Source organism: Hemicordylus capensis, chromosome 1, assembly GCF_027244095.1.
Source record: "Hemicordylus capensis ecotype Gifberg chromosome 1, rHemCap1.1.pri, whole genome shotgun sequence".
NCBI classification, from domain to species: domain Eukaryota; kingdom Metazoa; phylum Chordata; class Lepidosauria; order Squamata; family Cordylidae; genus Hemicordylus; species Hemicordylus capensis.
This window is the reverse complement of record NC_069657.1, coordinates 20,546,649-20,570,180: the sequence shown is the minus strand read 5'-3', so window position 1 is coordinate 20,570,180 and position 23,532 is coordinate 20,546,649. Positions and strand designations below refer to the sequence as shown.

At 40.5% G+C, this 23,532-nt stretch overlaps 2 protein-coding genes across 8 annotated transcripts in view; one reads left to right on the top strand and one right to left on the bottom strand.

Annotated features, from left to right (window-relative positions):
- KLC1 (kinesin light chain 1) overlaps positions 1–23,532 on the top strand; it is a 58,227-nt gene that overhangs the window by 27,117 nt on the left and 7,578 nt on the right. For 2 of the 7 annotated variants that reach the window (XM_053282553.1, XM_053282544.1), the window contains exons 8-15: positions 1,136–1,309; positions 1,693–1,792; positions 2,791–2,840; positions 2,923–2,990; positions 5,987–6,095; positions 7,912–8,073; positions 14,772–14,902; positions 20,955–21,021. In XM_053282553.1, the coding sequence (XP_053138528.1) occupies positions 1,136–1,309; positions 1,693–1,792; positions 2,791–2,840; positions 2,923–2,990; positions 5,987–6,095; positions 7,912–8,073; positions 14,772–14,902; positions 20,955–21,021 (861 nt within the window). Of the gene's footprint in view, positions 1–1,135; positions 1,310–1,692; positions 1,793–2,790; positions 2,841–2,922; positions 2,991–5,986; positions 6,096–7,911; positions 8,074–13,000; positions 13,845–14,771; positions 14,903–20,954; positions 21,022–23,532 lie in introns of those variants that run through there. The other 5 variants (XM_053282561.1, XM_053282575.1, XM_053282568.1 and 2 more) reach the window with 5 other exon arrangements.
- Positions 12,681–23,532, bottom strand: part of XRCC3 (X-ray repair cross complementing 3) — a 40,664-nt gene continuing 29,812 nt past the window's right edge. Inside the window, exon 8 of the mRNA XM_053282677.1 lies at positions 12,681–12,896. Within this exon, the coding sequence (XP_053138652.1) occupies positions 12,758–12,896 (139 nt within the window). The 3' untranslated portion in view covers positions 12,681–12,757. The remainder of the gene's footprint in view (positions 12,897–23,532) is intronic.

Below are 23,532 nucleotides of genomic sequence, written 5' to 3'. Positions count from 1 at the left end.
TGTGATGTTCAAGTCTTCATTAATTACAGTGGCTGACATCTGGACTAATGAGTGAACTGAAAAGCATTCCCTGTGTGCAGTGGGGAGTGTGTAGGTTTGTGTGCTAAGCAATTGTATAAAATCTGAAGGAAGATTGTGATTTGGAATATCTCCCAGATGCCAGTATTGTGTATAAATCCAGATGATTTTGATACTGAGATATATAGATGGGGCATTAAATGATGTGAACAGTTCCCCAGCAAAACCGCTCTTCATCTGACGTGATGATATTGGGGTTTGATGATGGATGATCCTTTCTTTAGAACATGTACATATATTATATCGGGTTTTCAGTGCTTCAGATAACTGAACTACACTAATTTTCTAAATTAAAATTGGAGGCTCAATTTACATTTACATTCACAAAGGGTTTAGAGAACATAACACTAAACAGTGGTTTAGCATGAGGTCTGAAGCATCACCATCCAACAAATCATGGTTTGTAAGTGACAACTAAACCAGGATCTGAGCCACAGTTTGAAGCCAGTTTGCAAACCACAGTTTAGGATGGAGGTCGATCAGGCCCAAGGCCTACCTAGTCCAGCATCCTGTTTAACATAGTGGAGTGGATTACCAGATGCCTCTGAGAAGCATGACTTGGGAAGAGAGCTGGTCTTGTGGTGGGCATGACTTGTCCCCTTAGCTAAGCAGGGTCCGCCCTGGTTGCATATGAAAGGGAGACTAGAAGTATGAGCACTGTAAGATATTCCCCTTAGGGGATGGAGCCACTCTGGGAAGAGTATCTGGCTTCCAAGTTCCTTCCCTGGCATCTCCAAGATAGGACAGAGAGATTTCTGTGTGCAACCTTGGAGAAGCCACTGCCAGTTTGTGTAGACAATACTGAGCTAGATGGACCTATGGCCTGACTCAGTATATGGCAGCTTCCTATGTTCCTAGATGCATTGTCTATAACCACCTATAAATAGGTGCTTAAATCTAGTTTAACAAAAACAAATATTTATATACCGCTTTTCAACAAATAATAAAATGTTAAATCACCACTAGTGTAAACAATATAAACAATATGTCTGTTGTTTATTTTTTTATACACACAAACACATGAAATAAGTTAATATGGTGTACCTTTTATTTCTAGGTATTGGGAAAAGACCATCCAGATGTTGCCAAACAGTTGAACAATCTGGCCTTGCTATGTCAGAACCAGGGTAAATATGAAGAAGTGGAATACTACTATCAACGGGCACTTGAGATTTACCAGACTAAACTGGGCCCGGATGACCCAAATGTTGCAAAAACGAAGAATAATTTGGTAGGTTTATACATTGAAATTTATACATTAATGAGAAGTGAAATGCTGTATTTCTCACTTACTAAAAAATGTGGGGTTGGAATCAAAGAACTAAGAACATCACTGAAAATGCTGCCAGTCCTGTTCCACAAATACTTGCTAGAGAAAGGGCTTGCACACTATTGTTCTGACATGCATAGCAGTTTTCATGCTCCTGTTTGCAGAAGTACACTTTGGGTTTACTTTTACTGTTCTCACACAGTGCTCTAATGCAAGGTGCAAAGCAGCCTAGCAGAAAAATATGTTTGAACCTAACCCATTGATACATGTTGATAATACATTAAGTATCTGAATACTGAGAATAGTTCCTTTAAAGCTTACTATACTCATGTTATCTCTTCCAGGCATCCTGCTATCTGAAACAAGGCAAATTTAAGCAAGCAGAAACTTTATACAAAGAGATTCTTACTCGTGCCCATGAAAGGGAATTTGGTTCTGTGGATGGTAAATGTCTGTCTTAGAATGGAAAGTTAATTGCAAATGAAACAATTGGGGGATGTGTTGCGAATAGGAGACTAAAAATACTGCCTTGTAAAATGAACGAAAATGATTGATTTTCTCAAGTGACGGTGTATAACTTTGTATTTAGAAATAATTTTAAAATCCTTGTATATTAAGTTGTTAACCATAACGAAAGCAGCAGATTCCCGTGCTGCATGGCAAACCGCCATTAACGTAGAAGGGTGTTTTCAAAACAGCTCTTGATATGACATTGGGTGTGGGGAGAGCATCTACTGTTTTAAAGCAAACAATGTCAGCTCCCACCGGACATGCCTTAGCTCCTGGCTGTTGTTGTTCATCCCAGAATTTGAAACCTTTGAAATTTCAAATGATGATAAAAAGACAGACAAGGTAAATAATTTGTGGAGTTGTCTGTTTTCCTGGTTGAATATTGCTTGCGAACATCACACTAATTTTAGTCCAGCGATGTCATTGCATTGAGTTAATCATGTAAGCAGCATGCATAAAAGATGTCAGAAGTATCATTGTGATAAAACCCAAAGCATGCATATGTTTTAGTAAACAGCTAAGCTCCTGTCAGCATGTGCTACTTACAACTTGGTTGACATCAAAGCCGCCTTGAGCGAGCATTTTAATGGCTTTGTAACTTTGATTCTAGGTATCCTTTTTTCTGTTCCACAGTCTGTGCAAAATAGGGATTTACTTGTAATACGTCTTGGTTCTGTCACAGTGCGATAAGATGACTTTTTACTGCTGTGTTCAGCTTATTTTGGAAAGCTTGCCGACAGGAAATGGGACCGTGAGTGATTAATGATGAGTGGGCAAGGTGCCCTAGAACTGTGACTATCAGGGATGGAGTGGATCTTTCTGCAACCGTCCTGTAGCTTCTCACAATATAAGCATTCTTTTGGAATGCTGGTTTGGTCAGATGTGGCAATTATTTTATGTCGCTGGTATTCAACATCTTTGTTTTTACATAGATGAAAACAAGCCCATCTGGATGCATGCTGAAGAGAGAGAAGAATGCAAAGTAAGAGGCAGTCTGGAGCAGAAATTTCCTTCTGTTTTTATAGCATTTAAAGATACAACTTAACATACTGTTCTCAATCTAGGGAAAACAAAAAGATGGCACTTCTTTTGGGGAATATGGAGGCTGGTACAAAGCGTGCAAAGTTGATAGGTAGGTACATACTCCTAAACCATTTAACTAAAGTAAAAAAAAGTGTTACACAATACAGAACAATACACATCTGTATTATGTCTAGAATCTTAGTAGTTTGGTCCCAAATTGTTTGTGGACAGGCTGTTACAGGCCATTGGAAATCCCCTTGCTGCAGCTCAGCTAAGGACAGCCATTCACATAACCAGATCTCTGACATGGCTTCTGGGACAGGAACCATGGACACAAATGTAGTGTCCACTTGACCGTGCATCCCCACCCTTGTTCTGGTATATGAGTCGTATGTTTGTATCCCTTAAGTAGGGCTATAGTTGAAAAGAGGGTGCCTTCTGATACTTACCAGTGGCTCTAAGTTGAGATAAACTTTTCCAGGGATTTGGGGGTAAAAAAACCCCATAAATCCTTCAGCACTCTGGTGTTGCCATATGGTCGTCTCTGATTTCTGGTGGCTGTGTAGGTTCTTTTTTTTTTTTAAATGTGCAAGTATAATAAGGTGGCCTCAATTTTTTTTTCTTGTGGTAAACTTCCATAGCTATTTTCGGAAAGTGTTTTTGTACAGAGCCAAGCCAAAGATTTGCTTGTTAAGAATGTCCTTTCACATGTGTGCTTCAATGAAGCTTGCAGGCAAAAAAGGTGCATGTTCTTTGCTGCATCTGAATGTGCTTTGTGCCTGTGCTTTGTGCCCTGAATCAAAGCCTGAAGTAGCAGTGCAACTCCCACAGCCCTCTATTCCGCCACATGTGTGCCTTGGCTTGCACTTGTACTGATGAGGTAAAGATGCCCCAAGTTTGGCAAGTGTAAAGGCTGCCTATTTCTGGCCTTTATTTAACTGGCACCTCTTGACCTTACATGTGTGACCATTTCCAGCCACCTTGTATTTGATACCTAACTTAATGTTGCTGTTTCACCAAAGGAGACTTGTCACTTGCATGTGTTTAGGCAGTCTTGGAATTTAGGATTGTTTCCCCCATTTTGTTTGTATTTAGACATTACTGAGCAGTAAGGTTTTATTTTAGGCTTGTTGATGCAGCTATGGAAAGTTTAGTTTAGAAAAAAAGACTGAGAGGAGACATGATAGAGGTCTATAAAATAATGCATGGTGTAGAGAAAGTGGATAGAAAGTTTTTCTCCCTCTCGCATAATACTAGAACCAGGGGGTCATCCCATAAAACTGCCAAGGAACGTAGGGCTGACAAAAGGAAGTACTTTTTCACACAACACATAATCAACCTATGGCGTTCTCTCCCACAAGATGTGGTGACAGCCAAAAGCCTGGGTGGCTTTAAGAGGGATTAAGATAAATTGATGGAGGACAGGTCTATCAGTGGCTACTAGTCTGAGGACTACAGGCCAGCTCCAGCCTCAGAGGCAAGTTGCCTCTAAATACCAGTTGCAGAGGAGTAACAGTAGGAGAGAGGGCATGCCTTCAACTCTTGCCTGTGGGCTCCCCTGTGTGAAACAGGATGCTGGACTGGATGGTCCTTGGGCCTGATCCAGCAGGGCTTTTCTTATGTTATTAAAGCACAATATTTCCAGGTTAAAATTACACTGAATAAAACATACAAAAACTACTTAATCAAAAAGCCAGCCCAAACAGAAAAATTCTGCTATGTTTCCAAGAGAGATTCTGGCTCTGCGTAGTCTCCAGAGGGAGAGAATTTTGAGACACAAGCATAAAATGACTGGAATGTTGTGCAGTTTTGCGAATACTTGAGGGATGACCTCTGGGCTTGTTGGCTGAAGCATCCTGAGGAAAACTGATGGCCAGGAGACTCCTCATAGCCATTTAAAAGCATAGTGACTGTTACTATTTAGGGAGATGGCCGTCTGCAGTCACCAGCCATAAATCAAATTCTGCATTGCTGTATTCCCAGACTTCCAAGTGGCTGCAGGGTGCTTGGTTTAGTATGTGACTAGAGCTGTAGTGTCTTCCTCCCTAAGTGGTTACAGATGCGATGTGGTATGTTTTTAAGTGACTGCCATTTGTGGCTTTTCACAGCATCTTAGTATACTGAGGATCCTACTTTAGGGAGTGGGAAGAAGCACCAGAGGGATGTAGCATTTGCTACAGTTTCTGTAATCTTAGGCATTATTAATTTCTGTACCTCTCTGTTTCTAACCCTTTGGTGTGTGTGCATTAACAGGGCATATCACACTATGTTCAACACTCTTACAATCTGTGTACAGTACACAAAGGCAAAATTATTCACATGTTGAATGCAGGTATAGCAGTACACTTCTTATCTGTCCCATGCATTTGAGAGGCCTGTACTGCCTTCACTTTTAAAAGAAACACAGTGCAGTAATTCTCACAAAAACACATATGTGCAGACATCTGAACGCAGGTACAACATAAAGTCTGAATAAGACTATAGCAGCCCTGGGCTTTTAAAATACTAGCATACTTGAGAGAGAAACTCAATTTCAAACCTGCTGCTTTAGGAGATTTGTGTACCAGAGAGTTATGTCTGACTTGGACTTGATATTTTTGGACTTTTATATAATTTATTCTTCCTCAGCTGGAAAGTTGAGTAGGGCTGATAAGGGAAAATATAATATGCAGTCTCTCAAGGTTACTGCTCAGAAACTAGCCTGGTTATGTAAGGGATAGGAATAGCTACCAAAATGCTTGTTACCCTTTAAGTTTCTTATCCAGAAACCGTATTATCACTACTAATACGGATTTTGATCCGATAACTTCATCAGCATGCAAATGTTTAACCACTTGGTATCCCAACTCCCTAAGAGTTGGGCATGAAATATGCTGATATCCAACACTTTGGATAATAGTGTAGTGTAGTGTTTCCACATAACAGATACTTGTATATTTGCAGAGAGATCCAGAACTACCTTTTGAACTATAAATGCCTATTGTGTAGATTTATGATGAGCATTGGCTTTAAGATACTTTTCTGCACTGCTATTAAATAGCATTGTTTTACACTTGCTTGCCCTGATCTGCTGCTGGAACCTAATCTTAATGCATATCTCTATAGTCCAACAGTCACAACGACCTTAAAGAATCTTGGGGCACTTTACAGACGTCAAGGCAAGTTTGAAGCTGCTGAAACGTTGGAAGAGGCAGCAATGAGGTCCCGCAAACAGGCAAGTGTCAATTCCTCTTAGTTTGTTGTTGAAATGTTCCATTCATTGTTCATTAAGCATTTCATTTCCACCCATATGTGGTACGGTTATTCCAATTTGCTGCTTTGGTGCAAAGATGTTAAATTGACTTCACCAGTGATGCGTTTATTGCTAACAATTCTTAAACACAAAGCACCACTTTTTCCTAGGCCAGAATAATGATTGCAGGTTCTCCTAACTGCTGTAGCCTGTTCATCCAGTGTGGAATTCTAGGTCTGTGGCTAGGGAAAAGCATTGACCTAATGTGCAAACATGATGGTCCTTATCTTCTACTATGGCATCCCCCTCCCCTTTCTCATTGGAATGAATTTCTCTGATCCTTCCCTGTTTGCCTTATGATGGTACATCTGCATCAGCAACAGCTGTGTATAATGCTGAATGGGTTTCTTTGTAACCAGGATTGCAAACCCACCCCAAACCTTGATTGATAAGGAACATCTGAAGATGTATCGTCACACCATGGTTAAAGCAAACTATCAAAGGGAGGGGTTGTGCAAGCCTGAGATACAGTCTCTAGATCTCTTAACTGTGGATAAGAAATTGAGCAAACTACCTTTGCGCCTGGTCTGTATGTCGCTAGCGACAGTACATGAGGAGAGGGTGCTTCCCTCAGTGTGGGGGGGAAAGGAAGATTATAGATAATTTATTTCCCAGCTGCAGCTGTTCATTCAGTGTCGAATCTTGAGGCGGGGATGGGGGGAAGAGACTGACCAACTGGCCTTCAAGAGCCTTTAGGGGTGTGCATAAGGGACTGTAGTTGGAGAGATGGTGGCAGAAATGTCTGAGTGTAGCTCTCTAGATCCAAGCCTGAGTTAATGAAATTGACCCAGCTGCTTAGAATAAAGGAGGGAGGAAATGGGAGTGGTGCAGTAGCAGTTTATTAAAGAGTAGATCCCAAAGCATTTAGAGTAGAACTCTTCTTCAGGGGAAGCGGTTTACAAAGCAGAATACTCAACTTCCAAGCAGCTTAGCTTAGTTGAGTATTCTGCTTTGTAAACCACTTCCCCTGAAGAAGAGTTCTACTCAAAACATTTTGGGATCTACTCTTCAATAAACTGCTACTGTGCCGTTCCTGTTTCCTTCCTTTCTATTTGTTGGTGTGGTGCTTCCCCCACCATGCTTCTAGAACACAGAAGGGCCATCAGAGAAGAAATTGCTATCAAATAAAATGGTCAAGTATTACTTTACTGGAAAAAATATTTATTTTAGTGGGTAGATGGTATAGAAATACTTTCTCAAACATATTTGTATTCTTATCATTTAATATTAATTCCTTTCATTAATGTGATTAATGATTAAATATTAGTCATTTAGTATTCCTCTCATTTAATATCATATTCTTAAATACTTGCCTTACATGATGGCTGCAAGGATTACATGAAGATAATTCATGTGCTTGGCACACTCAGTACTATACAAATGCTAGGTATTGTGCTGTATGATAAAATACCAAAGCAAATCATAAAAGCACAGCAGAGAAAAAACACCAAAAGTATCTGGAAATGGAAAGAAACCAGGCAAAAGCCTGCCTGTAATAAAACATCTTAGCTAAATAGTAAAAAAAAAAGAGAGAGAGAAATGGGAATAAAATGATCTCATGGGTACAGTCTGGGTACTGCCATGGAAAAGGCCCTTTCCCTTGTTCCCACCAATTGCTCCTCAAGTCTCAGAAGGGCCTCTCCTGCTGACCACAGGGGATGGGCAGTTTCATTCAGTTATGGTCCTGAATTACTTATTGCTAAGTAAAATGTCCCTTTTCCCTTTACCTGGCTCACAGGGTCTTGACAATGTTCACAAACAGAGAGTTGCTGAAGTGCTGAATGACCCAGAAAGTATAGAGAGAAGGCGAAGCCGTGAGAGTCTCAATGCTGATGTGGTAAAGTATGAGAGCGGCCCTGATGGAGGAGAGGAAGTGAGTATGAGCGTAGAATGGAATGGGGTAAGTACAGTACACAGTGCGAAGAAGAAAAAATAGCCTAGACCAGTATACCACTGTAGCAGTCAAATCGTTGTTCTGTTGCATAGTCAAGGATTTTCTCGGCTCATATTCTTCTGCAGATTTGAATGGAAGCACAAGAAATAAGATCTTGCTTTTTTTGTGAGTTCTTAACAATTGGGCCACTTCAACTTCAATTGTGGGGGGGAATCTCTTTTTGTAATTTAAAATTTGAATTTCGTCATGAGCACTTGAATGCTGATTGAATGTCCTGGTTAATGTCTAGGATGTAGTCCTAACCAGCGTTTTTCAGTGGAAGCAGTAGAATGGCAATTGGTTTCCTTGGCTTGCTTCTTATAGCCCCCTTTCCCCTCTTTCTCATAAGGTTCCTGTCCAGCTACACGTCCCTGTCCCCTTTACCAAGCCCAGCTAGGCTTACTAGGCCTGGCCTCAGAGCAGGAACGGGGAGGGGGTTGAGCATCACCCTGTGCCTCCTCCATCCCAGGCTGCTTGCTCCTTGTGTCTGCCCCTCCCTGGGGTCACCAGCCAGCCTCTCATCCCTGGCCGGCTCCTTATATGCCTCCTCAGGCTATGTATTGCCTGTCCCCAATTATGGGGCCAATGCCTCCCCCCCTTCTCCCTCCTCCTCAGACCCCTTCCCTTCGGGAGGTGTGTTGCTGAGGTTATCCTCGAGCGCCTCCCCTTTGGCCCTTTCAGGGCTCTGCCCCTCCTCTGCTGGAGCCAAGACCCTGCCCGTTGGCAGTCTTTCCTCTGCTTCTCCCCGGCTGCCACCTGTCCCTGCCTCCTCTGGGCCCCTCACCTTCTCCGTCCTCGAAGGTAAGGACAGCTGGCCTCGCCAGACAGTTTCCTTTTCTCTGGCTCAGTGGCAAGTCTTATTGTGCAGTTAATCAGAGGAATAAACCAGTGGTTCTAAATTTTAAAGGGAACACCTTCTTTGTAGGAGGGGCATTCTTTCCTCCCACCTCAACATTATTCCCAGTGCCATGAACCGTGCAGCAGAATCTGGCTTTTGTATGCAACATTCTTGCTGTTTCATATCATGATGGTGCAAAAATAAAATTCAGCCATCTACAGATGATAAATGACTGCTACCCATTACCAAGGGGAGCCTGCCAAATTCTTGATTAAAGCGAGACCTTTTCTAACTTGCGATGTCTAGTTCCACTGTTTAATATAACTTATATGGCACATGTTCTACAATAGCAAGACCTTTCTAAAACTGCCATCACTAATATGCAAATGATGTTCTTTTCTTTCTTTCTTTTTTGCTTTATTTGGTGTCTCATAATTGAAGCCAGTTCTAGCTTTTAGTACTACTAAGGTAGTTTGCTACTCTTGATTTCCGATACTTTGGACACTAGATATATATGCATTAGCAGTCTATGACACACACTTTGCCTGAATCTGCTTTGTGATAACTTAGTTTTTATTAAAAAAAGAAAATTTAGACCGGCTAGTAGCTCTAGATTTTTTTCAAAGCTTTCCCTTTCTTTGGGGTGTCCAGGTTACCTTCCATTCTTGGGGCACTTCTGAAATTCCTCTTGCTGTAGTTAGAATTCTATTATCACTCACTAGAGCTTTAGGATTCTAAAGGCTTCTATAAATAGATTATTATTATTAGGTTAATGTTTCTCTTTGTGCTGCTGTTTAGCAGATTGTCTTTGGTGTTAGCTGCGCTAAGACAGTCAATCAGCATATTATGCAAATATGGCTGCCTTATTCTTGTCTTAATTTGTCCACTTGGCCTTAGAACTGTGTACTGTACTCTTCCCTAACTTTTCATCTATACTTGGCATGCCTTCAAATTTTCCAGGTTTGGGGAGGGGGGGGAGTGTTTTTTCATGTTTGCCATTTAATTTAAAAAGCATGCAGGTTTGGAATTGGGTGCTCCAAAAAGGGGTGCTCCAGAAAATAACTAAACAGTATTTCTAGGTCAGTAACATCCTAATTTTATAGAACTGAAAAGCAAACCTTTCCAGAGAGCATAATCTTCCATGTTGAGAATCATATGGCATTCATATTTTTTTGTGTGGTTCATTTAAGGGTTGATTCTAGTCTACTTTCTTTTCTTCTTTTTGGCTTAGTTTATTTTTATGTTCTAGTTCTAAACTGCATTTGATTTGTTCTTGCTCATTTTTCCATTTCATGTTGGTGTTCTTCTGTTTATAGATGTGCTTTTTCCCCCCACCATAATCCATTCTCCATATTATTGATTGATTGATTACATTAGCATCCCACCCTTCCTCCAACGACCTTGGACAGATGTGGGAATTATCAGGCCTTATCCTCAAAATTGTCTTAGTTTTGAAAGAGTTTGACTGGCCCAAGGTTGCCCATTAAACTTCATGACTGAGCAGGGATTTGAACCCAAGCCTTCTAATCAAAGGTTCAAGGTTGATACTCTGTCCACTCTACAATATTACCTCTCTCATGCAGGCGGTATTACTTTTGGTAGACGGTATTATTTATGCTTTGGTCCTAAGAACATACAAATTCAATTTCAGACAGTGAGACCTAATTCTAAGTAAATGTGATTAAGGTTTAGGAGGTATCCCTGATACATTAAAATCTGTGGGAGGTTTACAGTTCACTGTCCTCTGGTTCACAGCAATTCCAGTTATATGCTCCATGGGAACCTTTTAACTCTGGTGAAATAGATAGCGAAGCTGGATGCTCTGGGCAGCATCCAGAGTAAGACTTACATGAAGGGAATACTTTCACTTGTGAGGGGCAAATTTTACCAATTCCTCCCTTGCTCTGCAGCCCCCTGTACCCACTGGAAATATGTCCCTGAAGGTCCCTCAGCCACTGGAAATACATTCCTGCAGATCCCTCAGCTCTCAGGGACAAATTTTCAGCAGGCAGAGGGCAACAGAGGAAAGAGGAGACTAATGAAAAATGCCTCCTTTCCTTAAGCATGAGGATGCTGTTGCCTTTCATAGATTTCTTTTTTTTAGTTTGATTTTTGAAGCTTTTCATTGGACTTGTAAATAAGTTCATACCATTTACCAACTCACCTGCCCGTGTATAGCAGTGTCAGTCACCTGATCAATCACAGGGCATGACTGAAGGCATGCGATATGGAAACCTTTCTGAAACTAAGCCGGTCTGGTTATTTGGATGGGAGTCTACCTGGGAATACCACTTTGAGTCCAGCCCAAGGAATTAGACCTGTGTGCCTAGTTCGTTCATTGCTGCTATTATCATAGCAGAACAGCACTGCTAGATCAGGCCATGGCCTGTTTAGTCTAGCTTCCTGTCAGTCCAGTGCATTTGGGAATCCCACAAGCAGGAGATGGTTTACCCTGTTTTCTGCTATTGCTGCCCGCGATTGGTGTTCAGAGGCATACTAGCTGATATGCAGATAAAGGCATATGTGAGATTGGAGAGAGATGATTTTCTTCTGCAGCCTATTGTGCCTCCCCCCCCCCAATATGCCCTTGGGGAACATTTGGAGGCACAGTGGATTGCAGGGGGAAGGGGAGACTGGGGGAAATTGCCCAGTCATGCACATGCAGCATTAGTCTGGATGTCAACCAGGGCCTCTGAACCTGGAGGTGCTATAGAACCATCAAGACTAGTAGTGTCACACACCTTGCTAAAGCATTGAGACTCCTGGTAATTCTGGAAGGGACAAATCAATCGCATTATGTTCTCTTAAAGTATGCTGCTGCCTTAAAATTATGCATTATATAGGTCTCCTAAACCTAAAGCCACAATGCACACATAATAAATCCAAGCTGCAAAGAGTGAGTTAGGATCAACACTAAAATAATGACAGAATTTCAAGGAAGCCTGTAGAGTTGTTATAGCTAATACCTTTTGCCTCCACTTCTACTTGGGTCCTTCTGCTTAGTTATTTAACAATTGGTACCAATGCTTTAGTAAGCAGTGCATAGAACTCTGTGTGTACACAAGCAAGTGCCTTAGCAACACTCAAAGGGTTCTCTGGATCTTGGCCATGGATAATAATTCTCTGTTCATCTGTGGCATTCATCTTTTTGTAACGCCAGCTCATTTGCAGGAGCCCATTTACTAGCATAACAGCACAACATCCTTTTTTTCACCTTCAGGAAAACTTTCCACAGCAACGTCTCCCTTAAGGAACTCCTGTGTGTTAGAGATGAGTTTAGGTCATGCTCATGGGTGCACTTTTGATATGCAGCATCAGACAGGTCTGTTGGATTCATGGGCCAAGAGCACCACCTAGAACACACCCAATGTTCCCCTGTATCTGCATGTTTTGGGGGGAAATCAGCATTGATGAGGAAATTGACCTGTAGGGAAGCTTGTCCTGTTCCTGACCCCAACAAGCTTCTAAGAAATCCTGAGGATTCTTGGGATCACAGTTCCAAAATGATTGCTCTGTTAATGTGCAAATTGTCTAGAATTCTTGCTATGGGCACATCGCCACACTTACTGGTGTCTCTTATACAAGTCAAAGCGTAATACACTTTAAGTTCTTTTCATCCCTTTATTTTGTGTTGTTTTTTAAACTGGAAACTTGCCTGCCATAATAAACATTTTTATTTAAAACAATGAAGATATATCTGCATTTTTTATGTAAAGGCATCCATTTTTAAAAAAAATACAACTTGATAAAAGAGATTTATTTCTAAAGAACCGTGCAGTATAAAACATAGGATAAAAGGCAACAGAGTCCATTTTACAATTTAGCATACCTCCTTGGATCTCCTTTTATTTGATGGACATGAATGAAATTAAGCTGTTGTCTCTGACTTCGGGAATTTTGTATGTAGTAATCTGCAGAAGTAGAGGCCCAATACAGCTGTGACCTAGAAATACTGTTAAAACGAACAAGCTCAAAATTGAAAACTGTTGAACTGCTCTTCTCCCCCGCCCCCAACAGTTTCATTCAGTTTTTTCTCTTTCCATTTCTGTCTGACAGGCCTAGATGCCTTTTCTGATTCTTACACTGTCTCCTGCATGGCGGGCGTGCTCCATCTTCAAGCTCTAACTTCTCTCCACTACTGACTGCTGTGTATTTAGCAAGCCCTTAAGATCCTTGTCAGAGCTACAGTTCTTGTAAAAACCAAACAAAAAACAAAAATATGGCCACTCCTTCAGTGCTGGTGTCTCTCTTTTTTGACGCGGGTTCCTGTCCCCCACCCCCACCCCACTGTATATCTGTAGCTTTGCCAGATATGTATCTAGTCTTACAAAGTGTGGTGGTGGTAACCATTTGCTATGTAACGGATGAGAGTTAACAAAACTAAGAATGAAGTTCATAAGTACCGTATTTTACGGACTATAAGACGCTACGGACTATAAGACGCACCTTAACTTTAATCCGGTTTTTCAGAGTTTTAACATATTAAACTGTTAAAACATATAAGACGCACCTGAATTTTGGCGGATATTTTTCGAGGAAAAAAGTGAGTCTTATAGTCCATAAAATACGGTAGCTGTTTCACTATGATGAAAGTTAGTTAAAAGTATCACACAAGGTATTATTAAAATGGCATGATGATGATGATGATGATGATGACCTTTACAGAATAAACAGTTAAAAAAATTAAGGCATGTGCTCACAGTGCTTTAAATTGTATTTAGAGACCTATAACATGGTTAACATCAATATGGAACTCTGGATGTCTTTACTTATACTAAAGTAGTAGTGCTGTTTAGTCTTTATGTGAAACTTCGGCTGTTATGCTTCTCTCTACTAATCTTGGTCTTGGGTGACTTTGTGTATTTGTCTTTCTAACTTCTAATAAACTCACTCCAACTGATGTCTGTCTCTGTCTGCTGAGTAGTACTTTGTGCCCTTTCTACAAAAGATTTCTCGAAATGGCAAGGCATTATGAATTTGCAATTAAGTAAACATGGATTTTTCAAAGAATAACGATACATGTTTTTGTCCCACAAACTTGACTTCAGAATAATGATTTAAAAATATATATGTAACACAGAGAACTGTAGACTCGCCCTGTATTTTTCTGAAGTGTAAAGTGCAAGAACTTGATATGGAATTTAGTGCTGGCTTGTGCTTCTGTTCTGAAATAACATATGCATGTGTCATGTGTATTGCCCAGGTAGATTGAACAAGTTGAATAAATTCATTGCTCATTCAGTTCTCGGTGCAATTCTACTCTTTGGTGGTGGGCTTTTACTGTGTTTGTATGACTGCATCAAGATTAGCATGGAGTAATGTGGTGGTCTCTCCACCAATGAAAATATTGTATGCATTCAGTAAGAAAACACACTTGTGTCCATAAGTGTCACTTGTGTCACATGTGGAATACATGTGAATTGCAAACTTGTAATTAATCTGCAATGGGCTGCTCTTGTGATCAACTCTCTGTGATCTTTGCCAGTTTTTTAAAGGCACAGTGGGGTACAATCCACCAGGGCCCTCTCCTGAGCAAGTTTTATTAAAATGTACAATTTCTCATCTCAGTGAGACTGGCATAGGAGTAGATTGCATTGGACTGTGTCTAGTGTGTTTGCTTGGGAAGATGTGGATAACCTTGGTAAATACATATTTTATACTTCTGCTGATCTCTAGTGTAACAAAGGTTACACTAATTCAAGCTTGATTGTAATTAAGCGAGTTATGCATTTATCACTCAGTTGTTGCCAAACATAGTTGTACTAATGGTTCAGCTGTGGCAGAAGGGCAAAACCTTTGCAGTTTTAAATTTGCTTGTTTTTTTCAGGATGGCACTGGATCTCTAAAGCGCAGTGGCTCCTTTAGCAAACTTCGTGCTTCAATTAGACGCAGCAGCGAGAAGCTGGTTAGAAAACTGAAAGGAGGAAGTTCACGAGAAAGTGAACCAAAGAATCCTGGGTAATTATTCATTTCTAGATGAACTGGAACATTCAATTTGTTTCCATTATGCTGTGTAATAGGTTCCTCTGCTGTAACTATCTGGGATGAGGAATTGCAAAACACATTATTCTGACAGCAGTTCTCATAGACATGTAATACTGAGGATGTTGTTTGCACTTGCTGAAAGCTGGTCCTAACAGCCCAGAAAATTTGACCTCTGTACTGAACGATTTGATTGTAAACAGTGTTATGGCTTTGTAAAAGCAAACTTCTGACATTATGTACATTCTGGAAAGTCTTTCTAGAATTGCCTATTCTGTCTAAAATGAGAAGATACCATATATTATTGATGCATTTGGTTGAATTTTAGCTGTTCTCCCCCTTGACCATAAAGTATAAGAATACTAATTTATTTTTAAAATAGAGTGGATCCATAGGAGATAGTTGTGGTTCAAGAAATGTTATAGATTTTTGTATAAAATGTGATCACAAGAGCTTATTGAAACTCTTCAGGTTGACAAACAGGATACATATTTGCACTTTTTTCATTAAACGTGTTTTTACATACTACTTAGATTGACCTCCTAATTACTTTATATCTAGAATAGCTATAAATAAAATGCTAATGAAAATGGGGCAAGCTATGGTGTCCTTGCCATATATATTAGGTATGTTTGGTGCTAAGAACCAACTAGTCCTTTAAAAAAAACCCTTCTATTTATCCCCACTCCTTTTTACTACTGAATCTACTGTGTAAAAGCATGAACTATATCCTTAAGTGTACATGTGCAGGTACTAACGATGGTAATGATCTCTGTTCTATAAAGTCAGGTTTTAAGTCAGAAAGCAGCAGTATTAAAACACAAAGCTTTGTTTCAGAATCTTGAAAATAGTGTGTAATATACAAGGAGCAGTGTTAATTTTGTTCTGGGTCAGCAGGGTCAGTAAAATAACTCCTTGATTAGGAAAAGCTGATGTTCACAATACAGTGTGTAAACTTGAGAATTACACAACTCTTTCTGCAAGATAGGTGTTAGGGGAGGGGTCGTAGCTCAGTAGGACACATGCTTTGCATGCTGGCACAGAGTTATTGCCGGTCAAAGTAGGCAGCACTGGGCTAGATGGGGCAGCTTCATATGTGTTATACAGTATATAAATATTCATAGTATAGCGTGTGTGTGTGTGTGTGTATGTATACATATGTGTGCGCGCACACACATACATATCCTTCAAGAACAATCTTGGGGAAAATAGACTCTTTCGGTCTTGATAGTAATGTATTGGATTCAAACTTTACCAAGTATTAAGGTCTTAGGGGGCGTTCTGCAATGAGCAATGGAACACCCTTTGAAAATATAGAAATGAGTTGTACTTAACCATGACTGCCACTGGCAAATATTGGAATGCATAAGTCCCTGGCAAGGCAATTTGCAGAAATAAAGGAAACATAATGTTTGCATTAGGAAACCTGGAGATCAGTTCTAGAGCATGCAGTAGGTACAAAGTCAGTAGAAAGCAAAATCTGTGGTACTACCCAATGGACTGAAATACGATTTCTACTAGAAATAGTTATTTTCTGTTTTTCATCAAAAGTGGTTTACATAGAAAAATAATAAATACAGGTTGAGTATCCCTAATCCGGACATCTGAAATCCAGAATGCTCCCAAATCCAGAAACCACCACAGTGTGCACTTGCAGCACCAACAAAACATTATTTTCACATGAAATTTGACTTTCATCTCCACCTAAAATGCCATGTTTGAGTCTAACATGACCAGCAACATTACTGTGTTAAAAATTATCTCGCAATTAGTTTTTATTACATTTACAGCTACTTGTAGTTTTCGTAAATTCAATGCTTATTTGTTTTTATACTTTAAATAAAACCTAAAAAAAAAAGTACTTCGTACAGTAACCTTTCGTGTTTAGACTTGGATCCCATGCCCAAGATATCTCATTACAGTATGCAAATACTCCCAAATCCAGAAAAGTCCAAAATCCGGAACACTTCTGGTCCCAAGCAGTTTGGATAAGGGATACACAACCTGTAAAATGGACCCTGTCCCCGAAGTGTTCACAGTCTAAAAGGAAATATAGGGTAGACATCTGCAGCAGCCACTGGAGAGATGTTGTGCTGGTGTTTGATGGGGCAATTGCTTTTCCCCGCTAAATATAAGATGATCTTCACTTTTGAAGGTGCTTCTTTGCTCAGTAGGGGTACTGGATGTGATCCTTAGTGCTTACTCCGAGATAGTGCCCTTTCCCTAGTTAGTGTTTTGTGATGATGCTTTGGGCTTCGATGGGAAGAGGGAGTCGTCCTCCTATTCTGTAACTTCTTCTTAGATAACTTAAGTTTAGTATTGTCCAGGGTGTAATAATTTGAAGTTTCTCATACTGTATTGTGAACATTCATCTGTGTGAATAAAGATGGCATTTCACTGGTCCCATACAATCATTTATACATATGGCTTCGAAGAATTGTAACCAAGACTTCTAGAGGTGCCCCCTGATGACTTACCAGTCTGAGCTTGTACCCTTTGCTCAGTATATTCATTCATAGGCTGGAATCCAAAGAGCTGCTTTATGCATGTGCCTAAGAGTTTAGGCATACCAAGTGGGATTTTTCGCTTTTTTATCTTCAAACAGCATAATCTCACGCAGTATCATTCGTTGCTTTTGAAACTCAATTTCTTTAGAGGTTTGCAATTGCATGCAGTATTGGGGTCATGTGTGCGCAAGAGAGAGATAGAGAACACAAATCCAAAGCTCCCTGGTCCATGAAGCTAGTTGTGTGGTTCTTTAGATCCATCCCATACTGCAGGGAAATTGGCCCGAGTTGAGGGGGCAGCCAAGAGCAGACTAGTAACTCTCCCCACAGCTTCATGACTCTAATAAACTGTTCCTCAGTTAACCTTTTCTTAACCCAGTTGTAGTGGTGTCACTGGTCTGATTAACCACTGAAGCTGGAATACTGGAAGTTGTTTTCCAACTAAAAAAAATGTTTGGACCACTGATGTATTGAACTTGTTTAAGGAAATCAAGCTTAGACTTTCTAGCAGGCTTAATGCTATTATCAGGCAAGTCTCCTAGAATCATTTTCTTACCTCATTGATAAATCGTTGAAGGGGATTTCAAATGTATTGCAAAAGGAGGAGTAGTATTAGCCAGCTGTAGATCCTAATGCGAAGAAAAATGCTGAAAATTCCTGGTTCTCTACAGTGCTGCCTCAAACTTGGAAAATGTATAAGTGCACTTGCCAAACTTTTAATGGTGATATATAGCTATGTTCTAAAATTACTAAATTATTGTAGGAAAAATGAGCATGATGAGATGCTTTTTTGTTCATTATTTAACACATCAGCACTATAACTGTAGACTTTAAAAAAAATTCTTTTGATTTTTATTTGCTTCAGTTTACTTGAGTTTTGTGTTCTTTGTGGTGTGTATGTATTTCTAGATTAACATATGTATGCCACTATATATTTTGTATAAATAAATAACACAGGTGTCAACACTGCATGACTACTTCTTTGTGTTGCTAACAGTTTCTGTTGCATTTTTATGTCTGTACATTGTTTTTTGTTTTTTTAGGGGCTTTAAAATGTACTGTTTAACAAGGAGCATAATGGCACTGTATAGGTGCGGTCATAAAGATTATGCCCAATTATACATGTCTGTATAATGTTCATAATCTTTATTTTGGTTTTCGAATTGTATTTTTACTGCACTCAGACATGTGCATAATATTTAGGAATGTGATATTGGAAACTTCAGTGTTGGGCTTAAGTTGGGCCAGGATCCAAAGAGATACTTCAGACATGCTCATAGGGACTGTTTTACTTTGAACAGCAAGACATACTCACTTGTTTTGTGAAAGTCTCCTTGGCTTAAAAAAACACAAAACAAAACACTTGCCATCTGACATGGAAGGCTGCTCCTTGAGAACAAAGGTTTTACTTCCTGTAATATGATGTATTACATCATCAGAGCTGGCTCCAGCCTTCTCACTAGCCTGAGCCAAGAAGGTATGGGGGTATTCATATCTTCTGGATCCACAAGCTCTCTCCTCCCCTTTTATTAGAGGAAGATAGCTGGATCACTACACTCCAGCCATTTTGCCTAATTTTTTTTGTCATTGATTTAAAAAAAAAAAAAAGAGGAAGCAGGCCAGGCTTTACAGCAAGATGCACTGCCTAACACCCAGAGCAACGAGCCGAAGAACTCTACACAAGCATAAAACTGTTGTGCCGGCTAGTAGCACTGCATTTAGTAGCGCTTGCACCAGTGTTGTGCTACCACAAGTATGCTTGTGGTTCCATGGCTGTGGCATGCCTCCTTTATTTCAGCGGGGACTTTGCACAAGAGCACTGTAGTGATATAGCACACTTGTGCAATCTCATTTTCTATTTTAGCTAACCTAACCTCTTGTGCTTCAGAAAACTTGGTTGTTGGAAACTTAGGAAGCTGCCTTATACAGAGTCAGCCTATTGGTCCGTCTAGTTCAGTCTACACTGACTGGCAGCAGCTCTTTAAGGTTTCTGCAGGAATCTTTCCTAACCTTAGGTGCAGATGACAGGGATTGAACCTGTGACCTCTTGCATGCAAAGCACATGCTCTGCCACTGAGCTACAGCCCCGTCTGTTGTTCTGCAAACTCTAAATGTCAGCTAGTTTCCTGCAGTTTAAAATATGACCAGCCAAATGCAAAGGTAGTGTAGATAACAAGTAAGATGTCCCACAGCCTGGCTCCTTCAATCTGGACAGCTGGATAATATCAGCTGCATTTATTGTCATATTGCTTGGGATGCAAAGGAAGAGCAGAAAGTTCTAGGTGTCTTAGGATCTGTCATAAGAACAGCCCTGCTGGATCAGGGCCAAGGACCATCTAGTCCAGCATCCTGTTTCACCCAGTGGCCCACCAGATGCCGCTGGAAGCCACAGGCAGGAGTTGAGGGCATGCCCTCTCTCCTGCTGTTACTCCCCTGCAACTGGTATTCAGAGGCATCCTGCCCTTGATGCTGGAGGTGGATTATAGCTCTCCGGCTAGTAGCCATTGATAGACCTCTCCTTCATGAAGTTATCCAAACCTCCCTTAAAGCCATCTAGTTTGTTGGCTGTCACAACATCTTGTCTGTAGTCTCTGCACTTCAGGATCATCTGCTGTTTTATCAATATTAATAAACTCTTTTTAAACTTTAGCCACTGATTACCTACAAAATGAGCATTGCGATACAGACATTGGTGTGGAGAAATAGTAATCATTCATGTAACATTTTCACATTGCATGTGATGTTTACTACAAGATTAGTAAACACCACCTAGACTCTCCCCCCCACCCCAAGACTCTTTAAATTATCATGTTGTGGTTAAATGTTGGGTAATCTTTACTTCCACAGTGGTTTTCCAAGTTCTTAATTTCATACATGTTACAACAAAGAATGCTGTATTTGTGAATACAATGACATTGTAGCCAGCAATAATGCCTTGTGAGAAGATTGATAACATTAGTTGACTATTGTTAGCATACTTTGGCAGAGCGTCCATTGTTTTGTTCATGTTGGTGACAATCCAGCAAGACAGAGGTGTTATCTGGCTTATACTCCCTTAAATTGTCCAAAATGAAGTAATTATCTCAAACTTCTGAAATTGAAACCTCAAAGCTGTGGAAGCTTGCTAAAGATTAGAGTTAAATGTAGCTTTTGCTGGAGCTTCCGATGACTGTGGCGTTGCTGCTTAAAGGCAGCTATTTCTGAATAGCCTACTACATTTGTTTCTGAGAGGCTGGAAAATCTTTAGCGTAGAATAAAGTGTCATTAACCGAACACTGATTCAGAATTTCCATCTTACAAATTGGATGAATTGTACAGTTTCCTGTGCAAGTATAATAAAACACCGAATGTTTTGGTGATCTATCTTTGAGACTTTTAGATGTAGGAAAATGGTTATGTTGTAATCCTATTATAAAAGACATTGGGATGGGTTATCTTACAATTCTTGTTATATACGTATGTGTTCAAAGCTCTGTCTTCATCCCTTCTGATTGGTTTGTCCTTGCATGTTCACTGTCCAGCATGAAGCGTGCCAGTTCACTGAATGTTCTTAACATGGGTGGCAAGGCAACTGAAGATCGCTTTCAAGTAAGAAGCCCTATAATATTCTTACGCAAGTAGATGGAGAGCTTTTTGTCAGTAAAATGGTGGTAGTTTGTGGTTACTCTAGGATACAAGTTCATACATGCAATCCGCTGCATTTGGTTTGAAACACCACAGAGAGGTGCTTTATGTAATCTTTGCCATGCGAGCCAAACTCTGGGTAGGTTCTCACAACCCAAAGAAAGTAAGTAGAAGGGAATTGAAGGTTCCCATTAAGTGTGTGCTCCCAGCACAAGCCAGAAATTGTGGGTATATTGATTTGTCTGGATTCTCTGTCATCTGACATTCTAAAGCCAACATCAAATGTAGGTTATGAATGTCAGGTTGACAGCGAGAATCTGAATTTTCAGCCAGACACTGGCAGATTCAGATGACACACAATGCTTGCAACGTCTGGCTTGCAGTGGCATCAGATGCAACTTGCAGCCCACACCTCTGGTTCCCTTCTCCTTACTATCCACAGGTCATGAGATCCTGTCCTCTGTTGGTTTTTTTTTTTTTAAGCAGCCGCCTGACTGATTGATTGCATGTGTGAACTGGTCCTGCTTCATGTACTTAAAACATTCCTACCTCACCTCTCCAGCACACTGCTGCTCCAGGCGGCTTACAATAAAAACCATAATAATAAAATACTACCAACATAGTAGCCGACAAAATTAAAAGCAATAACACAGATAGTAAAATGGGTTAAACTCGAAAACGGATTATGTATTGGCATGGTAGGTAATCCTAATTGTTTTCTCCTTATGAAAGCATTTTGTTCTAGAGTCCCATGATAGTTCTGGACTTACAAAAGCATCTGATACTTAGGCATAAACAGCAGATGGGGTGGTAGAATTGTTCCTGGAATGTACATTTTGAGTACAGTTGACTCAGTGATTCCCTACAAGTGCTTCTTGTCAACATCTATTTTGCTCATGTCGATATGCATCTTTTGCACAAGTCCTCATGGGAATTGGACTGAAACGGGGCATGCCTTGCATGGTGCTGCCCCTCAATAATGCATTGGAGGTTGATGCCTGCTCGGAATGCAGCTGCCTGCTTCATCACAAGTAGGAATAGACTGAACGCAGGCTTACATTACATGCCCAGCAACTTCTAATATGTCCAAAGTGAACAGCAGCCAGTTCGATGTTGCCGCTTAATGTCAAAGAAATGGACATAGTTGTTCTGAGCTTTCCAGACAGAATATAAACTGTAAAGTTCAGCAAAAATGAGTTACCATGAAACTGAGATTCCACATATGCACTGGGGCTTTGCAGGCCCCCCCTTTCTAGCATAGCCCCTTGCACGCACCCACCCACAAAAGCGGCTGGGGAACCCTAGAAGCAACATTTGATCTGGCCCAAGACACTATAATTGGAAAGGAAAGAACTGGCTGCTATCCTGAGTGAAGATAATTTTGTGCTTGCACACCCTGTGCTTGCATTCTTTTGATCCCAAGCAGTAATAATGATGCGCTTACCACCCACTCACTGGATAAAGGAATACTGTGGGAGCTCTACCCTGCTAGTGCATCTTGCAGAACAAGCCAAGGCTGCAAGAAGATCACCCTTAGATTTATCTTAAACACTGTTTGTGTGGAAATATACTTTCAACCTGTTGTGATCCCTGCTTACACGTCACATAACAGCATTACCTAAATTACCAGTGTTCTGTGTTGTGCCTGTTAACTAACGTGTAACTGCAACTAACTCATGTGGAGAAGTAGCAGTCACTTCAGTACTAACCCGTTCTGTTCTGCTTCATATGCATCTGTCAAAAGATAAACTCGGAAAGCAAATGCTATTTGTAAAAGGCATTTTCAGTTGTTCAAAATAGGTCACAACCGTGGTTCCTCGCCTGTGGTCCTCCAGATGTTGCTGAACTACAACTCCCATAATTCACAACCACAATAAATTATAGCTGGGGATGATGAGTGTTGTAGTTCAGCAACATCTGGTGGACCCCAGGTTGGGAACCCTTGCACTACAACAGCTTTTAAAGCCTGAGCTTTAAGCAGCTCAAAAACTTTGAGCCATGCATACATTTTTTGGTCCTATGGATAATCTTTGAGGATTAGCAAAGACAAAGATACAGAGCAGCATAAGGTGTAATGTGCAGATCACAGAAGGGTTTTTTTTTTAAAGCTGGGTTGCAGAAATGAATACAGTGTTATGCAAGACCAGAGTGCCATAATAAGATAAACTCAAGAATGTGACCGGTTGGGCAGCCTGATGAGTGCATTCACGGCATGAGGGAGTTATGCCATGTTTCACATGTGCCGGTAAACAGGATCCTCCTACATGGAGGTTCTGCGTAAGTAAGTTGCAGCTTGCAAAACTTGCCATCAACCAGAGCAGGGATTCTCAGCATTGTATCCCCAGATGTTATTGGACTTCAACTCCCATAATCCCCGACCAAAGGCCACTGGGGCTGGGGATTATGGGAGTTGAAGTCCAATAACATCTGGGGACCCAACGTTGAGAATCTCTGAACCAGAGCAATATTTCAATA